General features: G+C 30.8%; 4 protein-coding genes and 1 non-coding gene across 5 annotated transcripts; 2 read left to right on the top strand and 3 right to left on the bottom strand.

Moving 5' to 3' along the window:
• Positions 1–2,930: 2,930 nt before the first annotated feature.
• LOC105435525 lies at positions 2,931–7,338 on the top strand. The gene is made up of 2 exons (XM_011657112.2): positions 2,931–3,148; positions 6,718–7,338. Exon 2 carries the CDS (start codon positions 6,764–6,766, stop codon positions 7,250–7,252), a length of 489 nt encoding a protein of 162 aa, XP_011655414.1. The 5' UTR covers positions 2,931–3,148; positions 6,718–6,763; the 3' UTR covers positions 7,253–7,338.
• A 3,974-nt stretch (positions 7,339–11,312) lies between these two features.
• On the top strand, positions 11,313–15,858 carry LOC101204129 (universal stress protein A-like protein). The gene is made up of 4 exons (XM_004142751.3): positions 11,313–11,646; positions 14,224–14,345; positions 15,164–15,282; positions 15,457–15,858. The coding sequence occupies exons 1-4, from the start codon at positions 11,469–11,471 to the stop codon at positions 15,563–15,565; spliced, it is 528 nt and encodes a 175-aa protein (XP_004142799.1). The 5' UTR covers positions 11,313–11,468; the 3' UTR covers positions 15,566–15,858.
• Positions 15,859–16,332: 474 nt separating this feature from the next.
• LOC101204369 (50S ribosomal protein L12, chloroplastic) lies at positions 16,333–17,214 on the bottom strand. The gene has a single exon (XM_004142752.3). The coding sequence runs from the start codon at positions 17,121–17,123 to the stop codon at positions 16,572–16,574; it is 552 nt and encodes a 183-aa protein (XP_004142800.1). The 5' UTR covers positions 17,124–17,214; the 3' UTR covers positions 16,333–16,571.
• Positions 17,215–17,305: 91 nt separating this feature from the next.
• Positions 17,306–17,377, bottom strand: TRNAP-UGG. The gene has a single exon. It is a non-coding gene; the product is annotated as a tRNA-Pro (tRNA).
• Positions 17,378–17,844: 467 nt separating this feature from the next.
• Positions 17,845–21,692, bottom strand: LOC101203883 (monodehydroascorbate reductase 4, peroxisomal). Its single transcript, XM_004142750.3, has 7 exons — positions 21,492–21,692; positions 20,821–20,872; positions 20,271–20,351; positions 19,871–19,989; positions 19,374–19,593; positions 19,112–19,230; positions 17,845–18,888 (listed from the first exon to the last, which is right to left on the bottom strand). The coding sequence occupies exons 1-7, from the start codon at positions 21,609–21,611 to the stop codon at positions 18,157–18,159; spliced, it is 1,443 nt and encodes a 480-aa protein (XP_004142798.2). The 5' UTR covers positions 21,612–21,692; the 3' UTR covers positions 17,845–18,156.
• Positions 21,693–23,741: the final 2,049 nt, after the last annotated feature.

The following is a 23,741-nucleotide window of genomic DNA, read 5'->3' as shown; positions in this document are numbered from 1 at the left end:
GCTATGAACACTTAAGTTTAATTCACCCATAACACTATGGAAAAGTTGGAGCTTATGACCAAAACCAAAGTGTTTGATTTTTAACCAAAATTAGGTTACTATGACATTGAAATTAAATTTCATTGCATGCTAGGGTATGGTTACACATTTCACTCAAAAGATAAGATATATTTTTTTGTTTTATCTAGTGAGTTTTTATTAAAATAGACCATCCATCCATCCATACATAATATTATTGTCAAAAGATTTTGGACCAAATGATATAATTAACCTCAACCAAAAATTGATCATTTGAGTTAGAAGTGGTAAAGTTTGAGGTCACAATGGACTTAGAAAAGGGGGGGTTTGAAGCCAATAATGTTCTCATTTTGGGTTTGACCCCAAGAGATCATTGTAGGCCCAACCCCAACTTATGACTAAGAGAAGGTAGCAAATATAAGAAGCAAGGAAAACCAACCAATACAAGGTAAAGCCCAAAAAGGGAAAGTGGCATGGCATGGGCTTGGTTGCTCCTCCTTCATCCATCCTAAGGTTCACCCAAATAACTCACCAATGAAGGGAAAGAAAAGTAGATAAAATAAAAAGAGATAATTTGAAAAACCAAACATTAAAAATACATAATAAAACTCCAAACAAACTTAACTCATTCTAAATCCTTAGACTTTCTATTTACTTACACATAAACTTTTTAACTTAGCATACAAGCATCACACTACACAAGGTGTGTATAAATCTTTATTTTGCACCTCATATTTTCTTCTAAATTAGAAATATATTGTATTATTGTCACATGTATGTCAACCATCTTCTTAATAATCGAATCAAACACTTATTATAATGAAAATATCAATAAAAAATAGTAAAATAATTGTAAGAAAAGGCACACTAATTATTAATTTTAGAACGTAGACATACCAATTTAAGCAAAAGGAGAGGAAAAGAAAAAAAGGGGTCGGTTGGGTTGGTTGTGGCGTGTGGGTGCACGTGCCGCGGCGTCCCTTCCGAGTGCAACACCATCAAACTATGCACCACACTATATCATATTTAAATTAAACTATTTTTCTTAAAAGTAACACACACTTTATTTTTAAAAAAAATTATTTAATTCATTCCTTAATTGCTTTTTAATTCCCTTGCTTTATGTTCTTAATCTTCATCTCTCACTCTAATCTTGTTTTTCTTTTCTTTTTTTCCTTTATATATATATAATTAATCGAATCATCTAGAAAGTTGTGTAAAATATTAAAATTCACTGACCCACAAGTAAATATCTGATAAAATTAAAATAAATCTGACATGCTCGAATTAAAAATAAAAACTTCACTTAATTAGAAGAACATGTTTAGACTTGATGCTTTTGTTGATTATTTATGTCAAAGTGGCTAGTTCAATTAAGTTTTGTATTCTAATGTAAAACCTTATGAATTTACTGGAAAGACGTTAGGAAAGTAAATGGTCCATCAAGTCAATTTTTTACCAATATCTATGTAGAACTCGAAATATGGTAATTATCATGGTTGGAATAGTAAATTTAAAAAATGGGGATTGCTAGTAATTAACTTAGCATGGCTGGTTTTGTAAGAATTATTTGGAAATCATGTGTCAACTAATGGGGGAATTCACTGATAATGTTAGTGTGTTAATTACCATATAAAGTGTGTTTTTATTCTAAAAGGCATTTACTAAAAATCAAACTTCAACTTTTTGAGTGATTTAGAAATTGTTTTAATCAATTTCTCAATTAACAGACGTACTCAAATGTGATGTTGTAAGAACCCAACTAACATTTGCTTTTCTAATTATGACCGTAATACACATTAATGATACACTATTTTCTTTAACCTAAAACATATTTGGTATCTAATAAGTTTGACAATTACAGATAATTTTATTATTTTTATAGGGTTAAATTCAATCTATAATCTGTTATTATGTAATAACGTATATATAGCACGATTATGATTGATAGATCATAATGTTAATGATAAAATTATCCTATAACAAAGTTTTATCATAAATAACATCTACCGACAAGTATAAATATATAAATATATATATACACCAATATAACTATCATTTTTAAAAAAAAGAAAAGAAAAGAAAAGTTAGAATTTTAGTTACAAACTATAAAAATTATTTTATTGACACATCAAAGATTTTTTTTTTTTTTTTTTGCTATACTAAAAAATGTCTATTTCATAATCAACTTTTTTTCAAAAAAAATTATAAGTATAATTTTGATTGATACAATAAACCTCTCATAAATAGTTCCTAGACGACACAAACAATCATTGATCACACCAAACAAATGGTTCACAAGGATCTGAATCCATTAAGTAACAAAGACTAAATTCTAACTAGGAAAATTGTTAAAAATAGTAAATTTGATAAAATTATGTATAAGAGGTAGTAAAAATTTTAAATTTTATCGTTAATAGACATTGGTAGATAGTGATATGCTTGTACAAGTGATATCGATAAAGGGTGATTAGAAGTGTAAGATTTTGTATAGTTGATAAATAATTTAATTTATTTTATTATTTAAAAGAAATGCAGCGGTTGTAAAAATTCTCAATCGAATCAGGTATTTAATTTAATGAGAAATATATAATAATGTGAAAATCCATGAAGTGAAAAGATGAATAGTTTTTTTGCCGAAATATATAAAATTAATTACTCAGCCCTCACAAGTTTAGATTCTCCTAAAAATTAGTGCATTGAAATCGAAATCTTGAAGCCAAAAAAATAATAATTATATATTGATATTTTTAAAATATAAATAAATAAATAAAAATGAGAAAGGCGGGTTTTTGAAGAGAGAAGAAGAAGCAGTTCCCAATATTCGCTGTCACTCCCCATCGGTACTCATCAAATCTCATTTCCCTTTTCTTCTTCTTCTTCTTCTTCTTCTTCTTCTTCTTCTTCTTTCTCTTTCTCTTTCTTTTTTTCGTTTTAATTCTTCCTCTTCTTCTTCCCTAATTTCTTACATATATTATAATATATTAAGACAGAATACTGAAGAAGCACTCCAGAGTGATCAAACTAAAAGCACTTCCTCAGATCATATTGCTCTACTACTACAACAATCGATCTATCCACAACCACGTCGTTTTTCCAGGAATTTGGTTGCCACATTCTTCTTCTTCGGGTCAGTTTTCTTTTTTTTTTTTCCTTTTCTTTTAAATTCATATGCAGTTTATGAGATCTTATTTCTTTTTATTATTACATACATTATCGTTTATTTGAACTTGAAATCAAAATGATTCAAAGATTAATTTTGTGTGTTTCTATTTTCTGCTTTTGTTTTTTGAATTTATGTTCTTTCTATGTTGCTCTGTTTTCTTCTCTATTTTAGAAATTCTGCCACCCATATTCCATTTCCCTTTCTTTCTCTCTTTCTTTCTTTCTTTTTTAATATTATTTAATCTTTTTCATCTACTTTTTGTATTTCCTTTTTATTCTTTTTTTTTCAATCACTATTGTCGCCTATACATTTTTTTTTTTTTTTACATATTTAATATATTTTCATGATAATGCATATAAACATTTTCATTGGTTTTAAGAAAGTGTTTGAACATTTTCATTTTCATTTGTTTATATTGAGTTTTTGGGGTTTAAAGGTTAAGAGATCAGATGTTTTGTTTCTAATAAACACATGTGGGGCTGTGCAAATATTTGAATTTCTATATATTTAGTGTCAAGGACTCTATATCGATACCAAAGGTCCAAACACAGTTTTATTTTATTATGTATTTGTTCTTTCTTAATTATATTTATTTTTGCTTTCTGATCAGTTATGTATTATTTTTTATATTATTGCATTACAAAATCCACACATTAGTTTCAACAATACCAAAATATCAGGATAAACTACCATTTAAATCTTTTTATTATTATTATTTTTGAAAAATTAATCATCCATAATCAAAGAAAAACTAATACATAGAAGTTGAATTACAAAAATACACAATATCATAAAGTTTTAGAGTAGATGAGTGAAAGTGGAGGATGAAACATTTAACTATCATCATCATAAAAATTAATAGAAAAACGATGAAAGATCTAATTAAACTAAGATTTGTTGTAAAATAAATTATATGACATGATTTCCAAGGATGATATGATATAACAAATCAAAAAGCATATGATACATTTTCTTTTTATATTGAAACAATTGTGCCTCTCCCTCCCTGATTTAAAACTACAAAGTATAATTAATTTGAATTGTCAGTCATTGAAGTTTTTTGGTATTAAATAAAGTTTAAATTCAATTATTATTATTATATTATCTTGGGAAATTAAAATAACTTCATTTTTTTTCTTCTGAATCGTAGAGATATTCTCAGTATAGTTTAATCAAATATTGTGTTAGTGGATGGCAACAAATATAAAATAAAGGAATATTTATTTTATTTAAAATTTTTAGAAAAAGATATATTAAAAATAGAGAGTTTAATTTTGGGTGGGGGCATGTTGTTGGGGTATCCTAGTCATGAAGTTTGACCCATCAGCACATGTGAATAAGGAAGCAAAAAACCTTTCATATTATTGTTCAATATATATATGTGTGTGTGTGTGTGCACATAACTTGTTTGATGCTGCCCATAACAAAACAAATTTTCTATTTTAATGTCATCTTATTTACTCATTAAAAAAAAAAAAAAAAGGAACATGGGCTTGTCCTTTTTTTCTCCTTCTTTCACAAAAAAATTATATAAATTTGATTTCTTTTTTCCATATTATAAAAAATGTGTTGCTTTGGGTATATAAGATATTACTAGTTTTTTTTTGTAGACTTTTGTTTGGAAAATTTTGATTTGTTTTCCTTCTAACAACATATAAAAGGGGAATTTAAAATGTTAATATAGTTGTGTTATTGTATTTATTAAAAGTAGTAATGATATGAAAAACATGAAAGATTTGACAAAAGAGAAAATGTTAAAGATAAATTATTCAAAATTATTAGGTCCATTCAATAATTTACAAGTCAAAATAATGATAAAAAAAAATTAATTTGCGTTTTTGAAAAGCAAAAAAATAAGAAACAAAACAAAACAAATAATTATACATTTTTCACTAAAATTTTATTTTCATAACTAAAAAAACTCCAAAACACATTTCTTGATCAACTAACCAATGATTCGTTTGTGTACTCTTTGATGGTCAATGATAGTTTGAACATTTATTAAATTGATCATAGCCAAATCATGTTGGTTTCAGTCGAAAAATGGACTCGAACCAATCGATGCTCACCCCTAATTAAAAAATAAACATTTAAATTAACAAAGCTTATAAATTCTACCTATGAAAGTGAGTTTGATTCAAGTTCAATATCATATATAGTTGTACGAAAAGAAGTTAGAAATTGATCGTTAATGTCAAAACATAATACTATGGAATGGGGTGCGTTATAAATAAAAAAAAAAAAATGAAAAGGTAGGTAATAAATGGGTAAGGAAAGCTAAAATAAGAATGTGACATGAAGTAATAATTCCATTTACCTAAACAACAAAAGGGGGAATATATTTCATAAACTTAGGGAGTGATGTGAATTGTGTAGTCTCACTCACATTCCCTATTTCATAGCTCACCTTTTTCATTCATAGAAATTTGTTATTAATGTCTTATATATATCTTTTTTCCTTTCTTATAAATTTAATGTGGTCACCACATCTCACTTCATTTTTTTTATATAATTTTCTTTCTTTTACTTATTTTTCTCTCTCCTCTAATTTGATAATTTTTCTCTCTTTCTTTTCCTATTCATGTGTGTTAGGGGAAAAATAACATATAAATGGACCTCTCTCTCTCTTTGAATTAATGTTTGTAATCGTTCCCAATCGGATTTTGATGTTTTACTAGTGATCATGCCACTTGATTATTAATAACGTCTACTCTTTTGTGTTGAGACGTTGAGTTGAGTTATTCAATCGGAAGCTAGAAAACATGAGAAGTTTGATAAAGTTGGGTTTATATTATTTTATTTAAAATGAAAATGAGTAAATTATATATATATATATATATATATATATATATATATATAATTCAAAAGAGTTTGAAATACCAATAATCTTAACTAATTTCAAAATAAAAGTTTATAAAAGAAAAAGAAAAAAAATGAAGGGATATATGTTTTGGTAATAGTATGTACTATATAAGTATGGGACAGTAAAAAAAAAAAAACAAGGGAAGTTCCTAATTCCTAAAACCTGTTTATTCAAAACCGTATGTTTTTTCATGCCCTACCACACTTTTACCCAAACTAGGAACCTTTTTATTTTTTTTAATCTCTTTCACTTTTTTACCGTCTCTTTTTTGGTCCATCAAAGTTTATGATTCGACCGAGTATTTTGGATCCAATTTGTAATACTATACTTATGGATGTTTTAGTAGTTTTCAATTTAATCCTCTATTTCATCTTTTATTTTTGAGTTTGTCTTTACCATTTGCCCTTTACTTAAAGTTTTGAGGAGTGGTTTTAATGGGTTAAACTAAAAACACTTTTTACCTACATCAGTTTATAGCAAAATTTCTCTCTTCATGCAAAAACAGAGTCATTCATGAAATGAACAAAAGGGTATTAAATGATAGGGAGAGAGAGAAAGAGAGCAATTGTTTATTTTTCATTTCTTATGTTTCCACTTATAAATAAAGCCATAAAATCTTTTTCCAAAGGGAATTTACATTCCAAAGTGTTCATCAAAAAATTTCTTGCAGCCTTCCGATCAAGAAAAAACCACGCAGACACACAGAAATTCACAAAATGCAAGAAAGCCCATCACAAGCCACGCGGCGGCGAAGATTCGCCGTGGACGACGGAGCCGATCTAATTGACTGCTCCGGCAAGCATTGCCGATCCTGCACCGCCGGGTTGGTGGCGGATTGCGTCGCCGTCTGCTGCTGCCCCTGCTCGGTGGTCAGCTTCTTGGCTCTGGCTTTGGTCAAACTGCCGTGGATGGTCGGACGGCGGTGTCTGCAGCAGGCGAGGAAGAAGAGGAAGAAGAGGAAATTGGTTTGCCGGAGAGGGGAATGCGACGGCGCTACGGCGGCGGAAACTGGTGGGTGTGTGGGAAATGAAAAGGGATTGCCGGAAGTTTCGCCGGGATCCGGCGAGGAAGATGAAACGACGGGGAATTTTAGTGCAAGATTTGAAGCAGAGAGGATTTGGTTGCAATTGTATCAAGTGGGTCAGTTGGGATTTGGAAGAGTTTCTTTCACTGGGAATTCAAACCTTTGGCCTAATTCCAATTAAGCTCTCTAAATTTAATTACTCTAATTTGTAAAGTTAGTTAATAAGGTAAAATTATTAATTTAGCATTCTATTCTTGTGTTTATTCAGTCTCTGAGTTTTTACAAAAGAAAAAATATATATATTCAAACTACATTTTCAAAATTTGAAACATCTCTCTTCAATCCTTTCTTCTTAGTATCAGTCACACACAATTACTTCGATTTCCATAACATTTCTCTAACCATATTAAAAGGTTATATTTACAAATATTATTTCACATTTGTGTTATATTTGTAAATATTTAGGATCTAATAACTATATTTGCGACTTTTTTTTATATATAATTTAAGAAAAGAAACAACATGTTAAGAAATTAAAGTAAACCATTTGATATAGAAAGTGATAAGATTTAAACAGTTCTTTTTTGTCGAGCAATATGTTTTAGCTAATCAAGGTTATACTAAAACTGTTCAGTAGTATAATCTAAGGTTGGAATGTATTGGGATATTTTTCCCAATTATGAATTTGGGGGTAGGAAGTTGAGAGTGATAGAGGGAGAGAACATTTAGTAAATTAATGAGGGGACATGAATTTCCATTAAGCCTTGGCAGATGGAATAGTAAGATGCTCAAATGAATAGCATCTGCTCATTTCCATTCCCAATCCCATAAATAACTTCCTATTTTTGCTCCTTTGCCTTTTTAATATACCTTTTCTACTGTTCTAAACTTATAATTAACTCACCTACAAATATCATCACATCTTAAAGTTGTCCTATTCAAAATCGACTACAAACTCATGGTCACATTACAAGTATCGAGTTTTAAGATTTGGAGTATATGTCCTTTGTACTAGTGAGTTTGAGTCTCTAGGGACAAATTATTCTTTTAGTTGTCAATCATATGAGTGGATGTAATCAATTGTAGCATAAGGTTTGTAGAGTAGCTCATTAGTACACTATTATTTATTATATTTGGAGAGCGTTTAATCTTTATGTCCATGTGTCACCATACAACGTACCGAGGTGATTAGTTAAATTGTGTGGTGATGTTTTTATGTTGTTTTAAGTATGTATTGAAGCTTCTTGTAGATTCGTGTTGGCTCTTCTTCATACTTAGTATATATTTTCTTCATTTGTATGAGCAAACTCTTTAGTGATTGTTTCCTTTTCTTTTTTATTTGTGTTTAGAACCGTCGATCTTAGTTTAATAAGATCCATTTTTCATATTGCAATTCAATACATTAGCAAAAAAGAGTTAGAAATAAGAAACGTAAATCTCAATCTAATACAACATTGTCATGAAAAATGAATGAGAATTCATACGTAATAGTATATTTGATAAAATAAATAACGTATCTTTTATTTTATCTTATATAGAAAGGTATTCTTGAAAAGTAAGTGTGAATTAGATAATGAAGATGGGGTGATGTTAGAACATGTATTGTGTTGTTTCTTATTGAAAGAGGTTTGATGATGTGAGCTACAATGGTGAGCATCTTATCTTAACTTTGTATGGATAACACACTTTGGCCCTTTTTGTTTAGTGTTTGTTAGATTAAACACATTATTCCAAGTGAGAAATCCTAGCAACTAAAGATATCTTTTCCCTAATTCTTTATGCCATTTTTTGTAGTAAGGAATAAGAAACACCATTTCTCTTTTCTAATTTGTTTCGTTACATTACTTGAATTGTGCATCATTTTCCCATGCATGAGGTGTTGAATAGAGACAAATAAGACATTTAGAACTCTTTCTTACGTTATCATTTCTTTTATATAGTTTAATGAATATCGGAGAATTATCTTCTTGATATTTAGGTGTTTAGATGCGTTACAATTTTGATTCCTTAAGTTTTGAGTTTAATTTTAATTCAACTTTATACATTTTGAATTGTTATAATTTTACTATTGAATTTTTTACTTTTGTTTCTAAATTTCAAGATTTACACTTTTAACCTATTTTTCACTAAATATTAGAAAGTTGAGAATGGAGAGAGGTAGAAGAAGGGTAATTCTTTTTTTTCATCCTCATACACAAAATCATTCTCATCCACACCAACTAAAGGTGGAGATGGAGATGAGATTCTACGTAGTGTGGACTCATCTCGACTTAAATAAAAAAAATTTAAAGGAAAATTGTATTAGGTGACAAAAACATTTAGAAAAAAATAGTCAATCACACTTTTTTTTTTTTTTTTTTGCATATTGCAAATATGACAAATATGACCGTAATTAATGATATTAGTTGTTCATCTACTTTTAAATTTGCTACTTTGGCAATTTAGAAAATACAGTGACATGAACCTTAATATCGTAAATTTGTTTTGCTATTTTTGCCAGCGCTCCAAAATTAAATAAAAACATAATATATTTTTGCAAGTCCTACTAAATATTCATTTTTGAGTGTGTTTTTATCTCTATTAATTAATTTTAAAAAATTATAATTAATTAAGTTTTAGGAAAATTGTCGTAAACAAGAAATTTGTTGAAAATGTTTACAAAATATAACAAAACTTCGTATTGTATCAATAATATAAAATTTCAATTAAGTAAATCTTTTTAATGATTTCTTATGAGTCCTTGGTACTTGAAGAAGTGTGAAACTCGTAAATCTATTCTATAAAGAAATTGAAAATTGGAGATTCTTAATTATTCGTAATTAATTATTTCTTAATTGGTTTTATAGAAATTCGAAAGAAATCTCTCTATAAATGTATTATATAGAAAATATCAATATATACAGTAAAATATGGATTTGAATAAATTGAAGTATTGCTATTACTTTTTTCAAAAACTACTCATGTCATCATACTATAGATTACTATGGACCTACTAACTCAACGACTATACATGAAAATCAATTACATATCAATTCCAAGAAATTAGAGGTTATAGTAAAACTTCGTTTAGACATCAACAGATTCTATCAATAAAGTGTAAATCTTGAAATCTAAAAACCAAATCGAAATAAACTGTAAATCTCTATAATAAAATTATCAAATAAAAAAAAACTTAAAAACTAAGAAGGTAACATTTTTAAATTTAGAGATTAATTTATTCAAAACTATTTAAGTCATGACTAATGAAAAGAAAATCCTTAACTTTAATCTAATGAAAATACAATTTTTCACAATGAACAATTAGTTAAGAAAAAATAACCTTAAATAAAATGATTAGAAAAACCTCAAAATTATAATCAAATTTGAAAGTGTTGTACACTTTTGTAATTAAAATGATATAACCATAAATTTGATTAATTTTTATGAATTTTCATGGAAGATGAAAGAACAATACACTTATTTTATTTATAGTGGAAAATGAAATTAATCAAACCACACTAATTAGTTTGCATTAGAAGTTAGTTTTTTTTTTCTTTTCTTTTCAATTACTAATTGAAATATATTAGTGAGATTTTATTTATTTATTTTTGAATTTAGATAATTTTTTGTAATACATAAAATACTCAAAATATGTCCACATCAGCTGAAATTTGTCACTAGAAATTTAACACGTCATCTACAATATAAACTACAAATTAGAAGTTTGCTTGTATATAACAAATCTTTTCAACTTTCAATTTATGTTTAATAGGTTATTCCATTTTACCAATGTATAATAGTTTTATGAAATTTTAATTTTTGTGTTGGTTTTTTGAAACATAATTTTTTCAAAAAAAAAAAAAAATATATAGTTGAAATTTTGACATAAAATTGAATTTTATGCTTAATGGAATGTTTTATTCTATGCCATTGTAGACTGATGACATGGCTTTTATTAAAACAAAAAAATCAAACATGTTGAGAATTTTTATTTTACTTGAAACTGAAAGTTTTGAGACTTATTAAATATCATCTCAGCTCATAAAATACACAAAATACACCATAATTTTTTAACTTATCCAATCTAAGAAGAAATTTCATTTAATTTCAACCATATATATATATATTTTGAGATGTCAACTATATTATATTTTTATGATATATACTAAATCATTATAAAGATATAATTAAGATAAATATGATTTTATTAATACAAAATAAATCACACTTTGCAAAAATAAAAGAAAAAAATGTTGGGGGCTTTCTTTATTGGGAAGACGAGAAATTGTGGGGTTACTCTAACAACAAAAATCCAGGTTCCATTTCGCCATTAAACCCATCCAGAGCAACGAGATAGAGCTTCTTTTTTTTCTTTTTTTTTTTCCGAAGAAGAAATAACCCACACTGCTTAGACAACAATGGAGGAAGGACCTACTCGAATAATGCTTGCAGTTAATCAATCAACCATCAAAGGCTATCCGCACCCTTCCATTAGCAGCAAAAGAGCCTTTGAATGGACTCTCCAGAAGATCGTCCGCTCTAACACTTCTGGTTTCAGATTCCTCTTCCTCCATGTCCTTGTCCCTGACGAAGACGGTTCCTTCTCTTTCTCTTCTTCTTTTCTCTATCGCCTCTTTTTCTTGATGCTGATCAATCATTTTCTGATAATGCGATGTTATTCTTCTGTTTTGATCAATTCCGACCTTTAATTTGATTTATTTTTTAGTTAATTTCGAGAAGAGGAGTGAATGTTTTGTTTTCTAAGTGTTTGTAGGTGTTGAAATATGGTTTATGAGTTTTTATTGTAATCTATGCCCTAAATTCTTTTCTGCTATCATGCAGTCGTCTTACCTGACCTGAAATTGTGTAAATTAGTTGATAAGATATCTAGTGATCCGAGTGTTGGCTGATTTTGATGATTTGCCTGTGCACGATTGATTCTCTGTTTTGAAAGTTCTTCAAGTTCCGAATCTTTAAATAGGAAACGAACTTCCTCTGTCCTTTTCTTGATGCATTTTTTAGGTGATTAAACTAATTTTTTCTTTAACATTTTTGGGAGAAATAGATGCTGTTTTGTCGTAATATATATATATTTCTTATCAAATCAATGGCATTTGAAAATTTTGAAAATTTTGGAAAGTGTTTTAGGTTAGTTAAGAGTAGCTTTTTGAAAAGCAGAAGTTCTTTAAATAAATAAGAAGACATAACGTATTGTTTTCTTGCAGTCTTGTAGCACATGCTTCCTGCTTTTATTTCTATTACTGTTGATCATAACTTTACCTAGTTCAGAATTCAGATGTGGATTGTGATATGCAAACACTTCACACAAGCCATTTTATAGAAGTTTAGGACATGGCCTATTAACAATTGGCAGTCTCTTTTTCCGGGGGGTGGGGTGGGGGGAGCGGGGAGATTCTCCCTACTCCAGCCCTTAGGCTGTTTTTGCCTTTTTCTGAATGAAGTTCCTGATGTTTCTTTTCAAAAGAAAAAAAAAAAAAGTGTTTAGAATATGACCTTAGAAGAGACGGGTTGAACCAAATTTGTTTCAGAAGTAAGGAAGATCAAGTGGTTGATCGATAAACTTGATTTAATAACTAGTCTTTTAGTTTTTCTAGAACAAAGTAACCGCCTTTGAAATCTTGCTTTTCTTAGTTTGCTTTCATTGATGACTTGTATTATAGAGCAAGCCTAGTTGTCTTAGTTCTTTTGAAACTATCAAACTTGTGAACAGTGATTTTCAAGTTTTTGCTAATTTTTACAATTCACTCACACAATTCTATGACATATATTCTTTATAATTATATACAAAATTCCGTACAACCACCAAACACAGTACATGTGAATGGAGCTTGCATCTTTCTCCTTCTGTAAAATACGATCAAATGTCCTACAAACAAAAAACATCTATATTTTAATATTTATCTTCATGTCTTCTCACATAACTTCATTGCATTTATCAAGTAAACTTATCCCTGCCTTATTCTAGTATTTTCCGTCTGTTTAGTTTCTACAAGGTGTTTATTTATTTCTTAATACGATTGTTGAAAAATTTTTGGTCTCTTTTCCTTCATTTTCTCGTCTGAGCATGTTTTCTATGTGCCTAAAACATGCCCCGAGTCCTATTGAACTTAAGGACTCATAAACAGAGGTACAAACTGTTATCCTATTTTAGTAATAAGGTCTTATTGCATGCTTCCATGTTCCAAACATGCCCAAAATTTAAAATAATAACAATAATAAACGATTTAATTCTAGTTCAGATAGATATGCTGTGGAGGGAAACTTTGCTCGATTTGATTTTGTTCTTCACTGAGCTTTGTATTTGTTTTCTGAATTTGAGTTTTCTATTGTAATTGGATGCTTTTCTTAGAATGAGTTCAGGATGTCTTTTAAGAGGGTGAAAAGTGCGTTTAACCCATCATAAGTACTTTTCAAAATTAGTTTTTCGTTTGATTATCAAAAGTAATTTTAAAATTTCGAAAAGCACTAAAAAAGCCTTACTCAATGTGCCTTATAGTATTTCTTGTATAACCAAATTTAGGACTGTGCTTTAACCAAAAAACATTTATTTTTCTCAGAACACATCCTAAATTCATTGTTATCTTAGATAACCAGACACCATGCGATGCATGTGCTTCCTTGAGTTGGTTTGTGAATGTTTTGCAGTCAACAATAATACTTACCATAAATTCATAGAGTCATAGACCAGCAATATGTACAAGATAAATTGCCAATTGTTGTTTTTCTAGTGTGGTCATAATATAGACATATTTATCACTTTTACCCTCTTTATGATACTTTTAAGTCAATTGGTCATTTTTGAGGAAGACCATCTCTCTCACACTGTTCTACAATAGTTCTCAACATAATGTTTACTGGCTTCATTAGTAGGTACCATACGACAACTTGAAGAAGTGGATAATTTTTTTTTCCAATATTAATATAATGCTGCTGCACCTCTTGAACATGTTCAGTTATTAAACCTTCTGGACAACTTCTCCCATTTCTCTGATTACTCTCTTCTTTTTCTTATATAATTACAATGAGAACTGATGTGGGATGACAGTGTCCCATATTTGAAAATGATACCGATTCATATATCATATGTTAAACAAATACTAATCACAACAGTGCTGCTGCCCTCATTTGATTTTTTTTTCTTTTTTCTTTTAGGTTTTGATGAGGTAGATAGTATCTTTGCATCACCTGATGATTTTAAAGAGTTGAAGAAAAGGGACAACGCAAGAGGGCTTCATCTACTGGAGTACTTTGTCACTAGATGCCACGAAATTGGGGTAATGTAATTCATGTTTATACAACTTCTCATGGTGGAGCGATCTGTCAATCTAAATATGTAATTGTGCTGTCACCCTTTACATGCTGTTCATATTCCTGAAATACCAAACAATGTTGCCATGTCGTTTAAACACACAAAGAAGAGAACAATTTTGGATTTTTTTTCTCTTTTCAGTAATTACATTGCATAACACTTTCAAGATAATAATAAGAGTATTGCAACATTAATAAAAAATTGCAAATGTAGCAAAATCTATCAAGGATAGGCTCTATTGCTGATAGACTCTACCTGATAGGGTGTATCGATGTTAAACTTTGAGAACTAAACTAAATTTTGTCACATCTACAAAATCACAAAATCTTTTGCATTGTACTATATTTACAAATACTTTGGACTTGATTACTGTATTTGCAACTGTCCCCTTGTTTTTCTTCTTTGTCAAGACTCATTAATGTTAAGGATAGTTGCAAATATAATAATTAGGTCCAAATTATTTGAGATATAGCATAAGGAAAAATAATTTACAAATATAGTAAAAGTAAAATTTAAATTCAACTCTTAAAAGCATAGTAGTAGTCCATATTGCTACTAGGAGTCGATCAATGATAGAGTCTATCACTTATAAAACTTGATTAGCAATATAAGTCTACCACTTTCCTAAATTTTGTTATATTTGTAATTCTTTTAAAATGTTTCTACGCAAACAATTATTAGCCTTAAAAGTGCTGTTTGTTGCAATTACCTATATTTTATTCACACAGTTGTTCTGTATAGTTCTTTTGTAAGTTGGTCGTGTTCATTTTGCAATTTTTACAGGTTGCTTCTGAAGCTTGGCTTAAGAAAGGCGATCCAACTGAAGTAATTTGCCTGGAGGTGAAACGCATTCAACCCGATTTTCTAGTTGTGGGAAGCCGGGGACTTGGCCCATTCAAAAAGTATGCTTTAGTTTTATTAGTACTTCTACATTACTGATTCTCAAGCACAAGGCACATGTTTTCATTTCTTCCAATCTCCAGTCTTAGAGCTGCCTTAGAGCCTCTATTTACTATTTGTCCTTTTATGGAATTGAAAGCCTAACTGCCTGGAATTCTTCTTGTGTATGTGTGTAGGGTTTTTGTGGGCACTGTTAGTGAATTCTGTGCAAAACATGCTGAGTGCCCTGTCATTACGATTAAACGTAGGGAGGACGAAACACCCGATGATCCTGTCGACGACTGACCTTTCAGCCGTTAAAACTTATTACATCTTTGATTTCGTTTCATCCTCTTGTTTATAAATAAGAAACTTTTGGTGAGTGTCTCGTCTATTCTATCAAGTATGTAAAGGTTTGCCAATGCGTTATTGATTTGTACTTGTCTTGTGGTTCTGTTCAAATATACAGCCAACCATTGTTTGTTGAATTGATTGATGAGTGATGACCCATTTGGGAATTGGTAACATCCTTTCCTATGAAGCAACAAACACATTGAGAATCGATATCATATCAAATGCCAGACACTCTTGTACACTTACTATCTGATATGCGATTTAACGGTTTTTCCCCCTCTAGAATAGAACCAAGTAGCCTACTTAAAAAGTTTGATGCCCTAACCCAAAACTAAACGAAAAAGATAACAAGGCAAAACCTTAGAATCAAGTAATATTCATCTTGATGGTTTCATTCTAACCCACTTGATGATATCTTCTGAATTTCAGTGAAAAATTCTTTGCTTATTTGTATTATATTTTACATTACTGTCAATAACTTGACATTTTATGCTTCTATCTCAGCTTACATTTCGTGTCCTTTTATTTTTAAATTTACTTATATCTTTAAATTTTTTTTAATAAAATAAACATATTCCACTCATATTTATATGCTAACTAATCTTCTAGAAAACGAAGTATCATCGTAGATACGATTGTATCCATATCTTGTATCATCTTTCCATGTGAAATATTAGCTAAAACCATTCTCTAAGATAATTGGTATGAAATTCCACATAAAAGAGAACTTGAAATGCAAGTTTATGTAATTTATTTTCCATAAACCAGTGAAGGAAGAAGAAAAGAGAACCCAAATTGCAGCACAAAAACAAGCAAAGATTGGCGGTGGGCATATGTCAGAACAACTTCACAATTCACATCAAGCAAAAAAAAAAAAAAAGAGAAGAAAAAGAATCCTCAAGATTAAGTAAGTTTGTCTAAAACAAATGAACTCTTTGTTTTTGGCTTCTCCAAATGATTAAACAATGGCAATTTTAGCTCCAGCTTCTTCAAGCTGTTTCTTAGCATCGTCAGCTTCTTCTTTTGAAACCCCTTCTTTAAACTTCTTTGGCAACCCTTCAATAAGTTCTTTAGCTTCCTTCAAAGCCAAGCTTGTCATTGCTCTCACTGACTTAATCACAGCAATCCTTGCATTACTAGGCACATCCTCAATCACCACATCGAATTCCGTCTTCTCCTCTACTGCCTCCGCTGCCGCCTCCCCCCCAACAGCGCCTCCAGGTGCTGCCACCACAGCAGCCGGGGCGAAGGCCGCGGCAGACACGCCAAGCTTGTCTTGCAGGAAGTCAACCAGAAGCCGAGCCTCTTCGAGGGTGAGGCTGGAGATGTCGGAGCCGAGTTTTTCGATTTTCTCCGGGGCGGAGACGGCGGCAATGGGACGGAGGTGGGTGGGGCGGCGATAGGGGAATTGGAGGGTTGTGGGTCTGAAGGAAAGAGGGGAGAATGAGGAATGGGAACGAGGAAGGTGCAATGGGGTATTGAGGGTGAGAGTTGAGAGTGAAGAAGCCATTGTTTCTTCTTCTTTTGGTGAAGAATTGAATAGAAAGAAAGAAAGAAAGAAAGAAAGAAAGAAGAAGAAGATAGGATAAGGAGTTGGTTGGGAGAATTGGATTTATATATAATACAAATTTTTATATTATTTCTACCAATAGAGATTTAGCAAAAAAAAAACAATTAAAGAGAAGAGAAAAAGGGGCATTCCGAGAATCGAACTCGGGACCTCTCGCACCCAAAGCGAGAATCATACCACTAGACCAAATGCCCTTTTTTGTGTAGGAAAGGTCATAACAAAATATTAGTTATAAAGTAATTCAATTTGTTTAAAAAGAGCTCATAGCATAGTGTTATTATTTGTATGAGAATTAAAGTGTTTTGAATTTGTGGTTATAGTTTTTTCTAATAAGAAATAACATTTGTGTTTTGAATAAGGGCCAACCTTTTCTTTCAACTCCACAATATCAAAATTCGTGTCAACCATATTGATGATTCGTTCTAAATTAAATTTCTACTTCATAAAAAAATTGTAAAATGAAGACATTTGAAACCTTCCTCCATTTCTCACTTGTGTATTATCATTGTTATTAATTCAAAAACTACTTTTCTCAACGCACACAATTTCTCTCGCTTTCTTAATTTACAATAACTATCATTTTCATAATTTTAATTACTTTTGCTCTTCCAAACTTCAAACTTCAAATGTGGGGAGAAATAATTGGGAGAGAATATTAGAATGAATAGCGAATCAAACTTCAAACTTCATTTCAAGCTTGAAGAATTCATTCCTTCACAGATGATCCCCAAGACATCTGAAATCAATATGAGAAATTTTCTGGTCAAGCGACGATGAACACTACAAACAAAGCTAATGACCTTCCCTGGTGAAGTATGTAAATTATGAACTTTATAGCATTTCTATAATTGAATATAATTTTTCTAGCATTCAATATTTACTACTGTTAATAATGATACCAAGTACATGATTGGTACATCATCAAAACTTCAATGTTTGATGCTTTTGCTGAACTCTGTAAAAACGAATCTTCTCACCATCGGCGGCGTCTTCTCCCATACCAATATGCAAATGCAGCAATCGATCCAGCAAGGATAACCCCAGCAGTCGCATGCCATCGATACATGGGTTTTTCTATAACAAGGGAAGGACCAGAAACGTCAACATTGGTGACCTGTGGTGGAGGCGGTTCACGACTAATCGCCATAGCATAACTCAGTCCCCGGCTTTCTAACTCGGCCAAATCTTCAATGGCAGGTTTGAGACTAGTGACCATGGCTATAGCTGCATACTCCTCTTTTGTTCCACCTTCGAGAAAGGATCCAACTAGGTGACCTTTGTTTACCCAATATGCCCCAAATGTGTTTCCTGAGAAATCCCCAAAATATACAACCTCCCCGATGTTGTCCCCATAAAATTGCCACGAGAGTGCGAAGATTCTAGAGTAGAAAAACGGTACGTAGTCAAAGTCTCCTGTCTTTTCTGGTTCCATAATGGCAGCAACAGCATGTCTGGCACATTTTCTGGCTGAGTCCACATGTTCGAGTCTTCGAGTCTCACTGAAAATCTTAACTGGAAATGCTGCTACATCTCCAACCGCATAGACTGAGCTATTGCTCGACTGCATCTTTCCGTTTACCTTGATTCCACCCTTTTCCAAGGTCAGTTGGCCTTCAAAGAGGCTTGTATTTGGGCGGATTCCTATTCCAACAACAACCATGTCAACAGGTAGACGTTTTCCATCTCTTAGGTTGACAGCAACCACCTGAAAATGGTTAGTTAATCAGTTCGATATACAATTGCACTAACTTGTCTATCATTCTACAAGGATTGTTGAGGAAAAACTTAAAGAAACAAACATTTCTAGGGAATCCAAGTTAAACGAACGATACACGATTCTTATCTGGAGATCAGATCCTCTTTCTCTCATCAAATGCGTAGTTTTTCACCCAATAATATTCCAAGAACTAAATTTGAATCTGCAGTACCTTTCCATTAGAGTCCATATCAAATGATGACAAGACAGTTCCTTTGACAAACTCCACTCCTTTAGACTTGTAATAATCTTCATAAAAGCTTGCAATCTTGGGGGTAAACAAACGAGGCACTATAAAGACGAAAATATCGTCAAGTTTAGCGATCATCTATTCATTTCTCAATAATATAATATAGGGCAAGATCAATTGTTCATGTAATAAGGATGGTTAATGACTAATCAATAGAAGAAAGCAAAATAACAACGCTACTTACTGCACTGTGCTTCAGGGAAAACCATCGTTACATTAATTTTGTTAATCACTAAAGATGCAGCACACTCCATTCCTATGTAACCACCACCAATTACAACAGCATTACCCCCCGAACAAGAATGCATCACGTCAACAGCCCTATTTGCATCATTTAGGTCTCGTAGATAACATACATTTTCAGCATCCGATCCATTCACTCCAAATTCTTCTAGCTTCAAAGCCTAGATTCGAAAGAAAGAAAATAAAAGTTACTTAACCCATCATTAAGAAATCATTTACACAGTGGCTACTTGTGTATTGAAGCCAAGAACTATGATTCCAGACTACCATGAACTTTGAGATCTATAAAATCAGTAAAATGTGTCTCCACAATATGCAACAAGTTTTGGCAACTTAAACTCAGATATTAACTAAACATAGTGAAAATATTAGACCATGAGTTCAGGGAACAGGTGAATATAAGAAAAGGGTGCTTCCTTGGAAAGATTGGTTCTATACCCGAGCACCTGTTGCAACGATGAGAATCTTGTAACTAATAGTCTCTCCAGCTGCTGTTAACAAGGTCCTGCGCCTAACATCAGCAGATATTACTCGGGTCCCAAGAACTAATTCAATTCCTGAAAAAAGGCAAAAACACATTACAACAAAAGAGAAAATGGTTGTAATGATTTGAATTTTTTATAAGACAGAAATGATTCACACGCTTCTTAGATTTATGATGTCAAAGGTAGTGTGCATTTAAGTATACAAAGGGTAGAAGGTATATATTGATCTGAAATGAGTCGAATAGAGGTGAGCGCAAGTTGAAAAAGATTATCATGGTCAGATGGTTCATAAGCTTCCTACATCTATGAATATTAGATATGCAGACCAAGCAAGGAAGATACGAATTACTTGCCATGTTCTTTGTACCATTTTGGTGTCAATCGTTCTTCATTAGCACCGACACATGTGTGGAATGCTGGAAGGCGTGCTGGGGCTGCAAATTAGCATAGAATCCCACATTAGATAAGTGTCCTATAAAGCAAAAGGCAAAAAGCAATAACCATGGCACAAACTCAAAAGTTTCTGCTGGATGCTACTGAAGATCAAATACAAAACCTAGCACCCTGCTGAATGATTAAAAGAACAATGCTGGTAGAAAAATATCCATAAACCAACATTGATTTTCTCTCCCAACCTAGACAAAGCAACCACCAGCACCAGGTTCTCAACAATTCTTGAAGAAATGTATCTTAAAAGCTCTAGTTATTTCAAAATGATGTGTTTTTTCTAACTTGCAAGTACAACAAGTGGGGTTACGAGAATTTAAACATTTGACTTAAAAGGGAAAGAGGTCATGTAAATTAACATTGAGTTATGCTAAACAAAACAATGTTATAGGTCCTATTTCCTTTCCTATTCTATTATACATAAATAGCCAGATGTAGCAAGATAAAAAGCCCTACCTTCTGGAAGTAAATACCCTTTACTTAAAGCAGGTCTCTCATAAGGTGCAACCTATCAAGATTCAAAGAAACCTTATATCATAAAGATAATTCCCACTTGACATATTGCTAACAAATGAAATTTAAAAAAAAAAAAACATTAATCTATCAATCTAACTTTACTCCATCTATTATAAACACCAAATCTTTATCTTGTAATTTAGGTGTTTAATCTAATCCAACTCAGAAGCTCTTTATTTGTAATTTACGAGTTCAATCCAACTCAGAACCTCTGCCACAAGAGGAAACAGCAGTACAGCCGAGAAATTCTATCATATTTAGCAATCCATGATATCCAAATTATAAATGGAAAATGGAAAAAAGGGCATTTCTATCTGTACGCACAGCAGCAGAATTAGAATTACAAGAACCCAAAAGAGTAACACCAAATTGTTCCATAACCAGCCTTGAAAAAGTAAATTTTCCAATAGATGACAAACAGGTACATACAAAACAGGTAATAAGAACGAAATCTGAGATTTGGGAAAGAAAAGGCTGAATGGGGGAATTTGAAAATGGAGTTATTAAATTTGAAGTTAAAAGTGGAAGGGGGAAATGGGTAGTGAGGAGGTGTGATAATGAATGCAAAGAAGGAAAATTAAGAAGAAGAAGTAAAGTGGATGATTGCTCACTGTTTCTTCCGAAATTATGCAAAGTTCGCCACGAGACACACCTCTTTTGGTGAATTCAAGGGCTGCATAACCAGCTGCTACACCTCCCCCAAGAATTACATATACAAAAGCCCTTCCCATCTCTCTTTTCTCTTAATCGTTATTGGTGTTCGGAGGTGTAGGCGATTCTGGGCATCACCTCCTTTGGAAGCATTCCAACGAAGAAGAAAAGATATAGTCATTATTTCGTTTTTGTTTTTTTCTCATATCAAATTACTATTTTAGTCTTTCCCTATTTTGTTTTAATTATTTTGACACAATAATTTATTTTTCCTTCTAAAAAATTATTGTGTTTTTAAAAAAGGTTTTTTTTAACCCTTTTGTGCCAAAAATTTTCTTTGGATTATAATCACTTTTTTTTTTTATCTTCTTTATTTTTATTTTTATATTTTGTTAATGAGACACCATGAAGGCCAGCCTAGGCCAAATACTATGCACTCTACAATGAGTTTAGTAAGGGAAGGTCAAATTTGGGGTAAAAACAAGATTTGTTAACATTTATTGAATATCCTAAATAGATTTTGTCATCTTATATTTTAAAATTATTTTTTCTTTATTCCTATGCCCTAAATTTATTTTATTTTGTATCAACTTAGGTTAAAGATTATATTTTATTATTTGAATAGATATCAAAATTATTTTTATCCTATTTTAACTCTCCCCTCTAAAATGGTTGGAAATCAAACTTTTTTTAATAAAATAATGAGTATATCCATTGGACCCTACCACCATTATTTTTATTAAAATATTTCTTAGAAGTAATTTTAAGTTACTTCCTATAAATTGAAATTGATATAAAGGATCTATTCTTATTCATATAAAAAAATAAATATATTATTATTATAATTATAGGTCTTATTTCAAGGTAAATACATATAACAGCTTGCAGTTCGAAAAATTGAATATTTATAAATGCTTTCTTCAAAGATATTTTTGGTACCGAGTCCAATTAATATATTCTCATCTTACCATTTCTATCATAATTCTTTCATCTATTAAAAAAAAACCTAAAGTCAACTATCTTGTTTTAACAACGATCTTTAAATCATTAGATTTAAGCCGCTTCCAAAACCAAATCTTATGGTTTTTTATTTTTGAGAATCTCCACCTAAGAGTAACTACACGAATATTATCTTTTTTGTATCCTCTATTTTCTTTATTATTTGGATTGAAAAATATTTAAACAAAAATAGTGTGTAGTCCAAATTTAAAGCAAAAGCACTTTTTTTTTTCACATTGGTCATAAGTTGGAACTTAACCATATAGTCAAACAATAATAAGTTCGAATAACCGTGACTCATGGTTGGAATTCTTTTTGGGCTTTTGCCTTTCTTTTGGTGAGGAAAGACTTTTTAATCTGTTTTCTACCTTAATAAATAAAAAATAGTTACAAATACAAAAATAAATTTAAAATAATTAAAATATATAACATTTTAAAAAATTTATAAATATATCAAATTAGTCTATATAAAAACCTAGAATATTAATTAAAAAGGAAAAAAACTAATTTAAAATATGAAAGGACAATATTTAGGTTCTCCAAGCACATTGAAAATTCGGCCGAAAGTCAGCTCCGTCGACTTAAACACTTAGAGGAGCTCTCATGTCAACCACTTCCATTCCTCTCATTAGACCATCATAAGCACTCTAACTCGATTATTTCCTAATAATTGTTGTACTTCACAAGTCACATTAATTTCTTGATCAGAAATATCTTGACCTTTAACTATCAAAGTGTTGTAAATATTAGACATTTTGGTCGGGAGAAGCTACATGTAGTATCAGAACAATGATTTGAGTGATACGTCCCAAGTTTTTTTTTCAAACGTGGAAACTTTAGGACTATAAGTAGTAGGATTTATTCTCGTAATAAAATGAAATATGTCGAAATTTTTTTGTTTAGAAAATTATTGAAATAAAAAATAAATGTTCTTGAAAAGCAAGTTGATCTGTTAATTCAATAAAAAATGAAATGGGAGTTCGAACTCGATTTGGTTGGTACGGTCGTTTAACAAGTCTTTTAAATGTTATATTTTGGCATTCGAGAAGGGAGATAATTTTTAAAACTAAAATAATAATAATAATGAGAAAATCCATTTTCCACCCATGCTAAATGGAGGACAGGTGGGATATTGGGGCGGAGGTTGAAGAGGTAGAAAGTTGTAAATGAAATGAATATAGAAGGCGTTCATTATTTGAATACTAAATTGG

Source organism: Cucumis sativus, chromosome 5, assembly GCF_000004075.3.
Source record: "Cucumis sativus cultivar 9930 chromosome 5, Cucumber_9930_V3, whole genome shotgun sequence".
In the NCBI taxonomy this organism is placed as follows: domain Eukaryota; kingdom Viridiplantae; phylum Streptophyta; class Magnoliopsida; order Cucurbitales; family Cucurbitaceae; genus Cucumis; species Cucumis sativus.
Note: the sequence above shows the minus strand (reverse complement) of the source record. Positions and strands in the feature narration are given on the sequence as shown.

Excerpts from the sequence above, each read along its gene's own strand:
- LOC101204129 (XM_004142751.3), top strand. The coding sequence starts at position 11,469 with ATGGAGGAAGGACCTACTCGAATAATGCTTGCAGTTAATCAATCAACC. Across the intron at positions 11,647-14,223 it reads CCTTGTCCCTGACGAAGACG|GTTTTGATGAGGTAGATAGT; the intron begins GTTCCTTCTCTT and ends TTTTTCTTTTAG. Across the intron at positions 14,346-15,163 it reads CTAGATGCCACGAAATTGGG|GTTGCTTCTGAAGCTTGGCT; the intron begins GTAATGTAATTC and ends CAATTTTTACAG.
- LOC101203883 (XM_004142750.3), bottom strand. The coding sequence starts at position 21,611 with ATGGGAAGGGCTTTTGTATATGTAATTCTTGGGGGAGGTGTAGCAGCT. Across the intron at positions 19,594-19,870 it reads TCGTTGCAACAGGTGCTCGG|GCTTTGAAGCTAGAAGAATT; the intron begins GTATAGAACCAA and ends TTTCGAATCTAG. Across the intron at positions 19,231-19,373 it reads TTTCCCTGAAGCACAGTGCA|TGCCTCGTTTGTTTACCCCC; the intron begins GTAAGTAGCGTT and ends TCGTCTTTATAG.
- LOC101204369 (XM_004142752.3), bottom strand. The coding sequence starts at position 17,123 with ATGGCTTCTTCACTCTCAACTCTCACCCTCAATACCCCATTGCACCTT.
- LOC105435525 (XM_011657112.2), top strand. The coding sequence starts at position 6,764 with ATGCAAGAAAGCCCATCACAAGCCACGCGGCGGCGAAGATTCGCCGTG.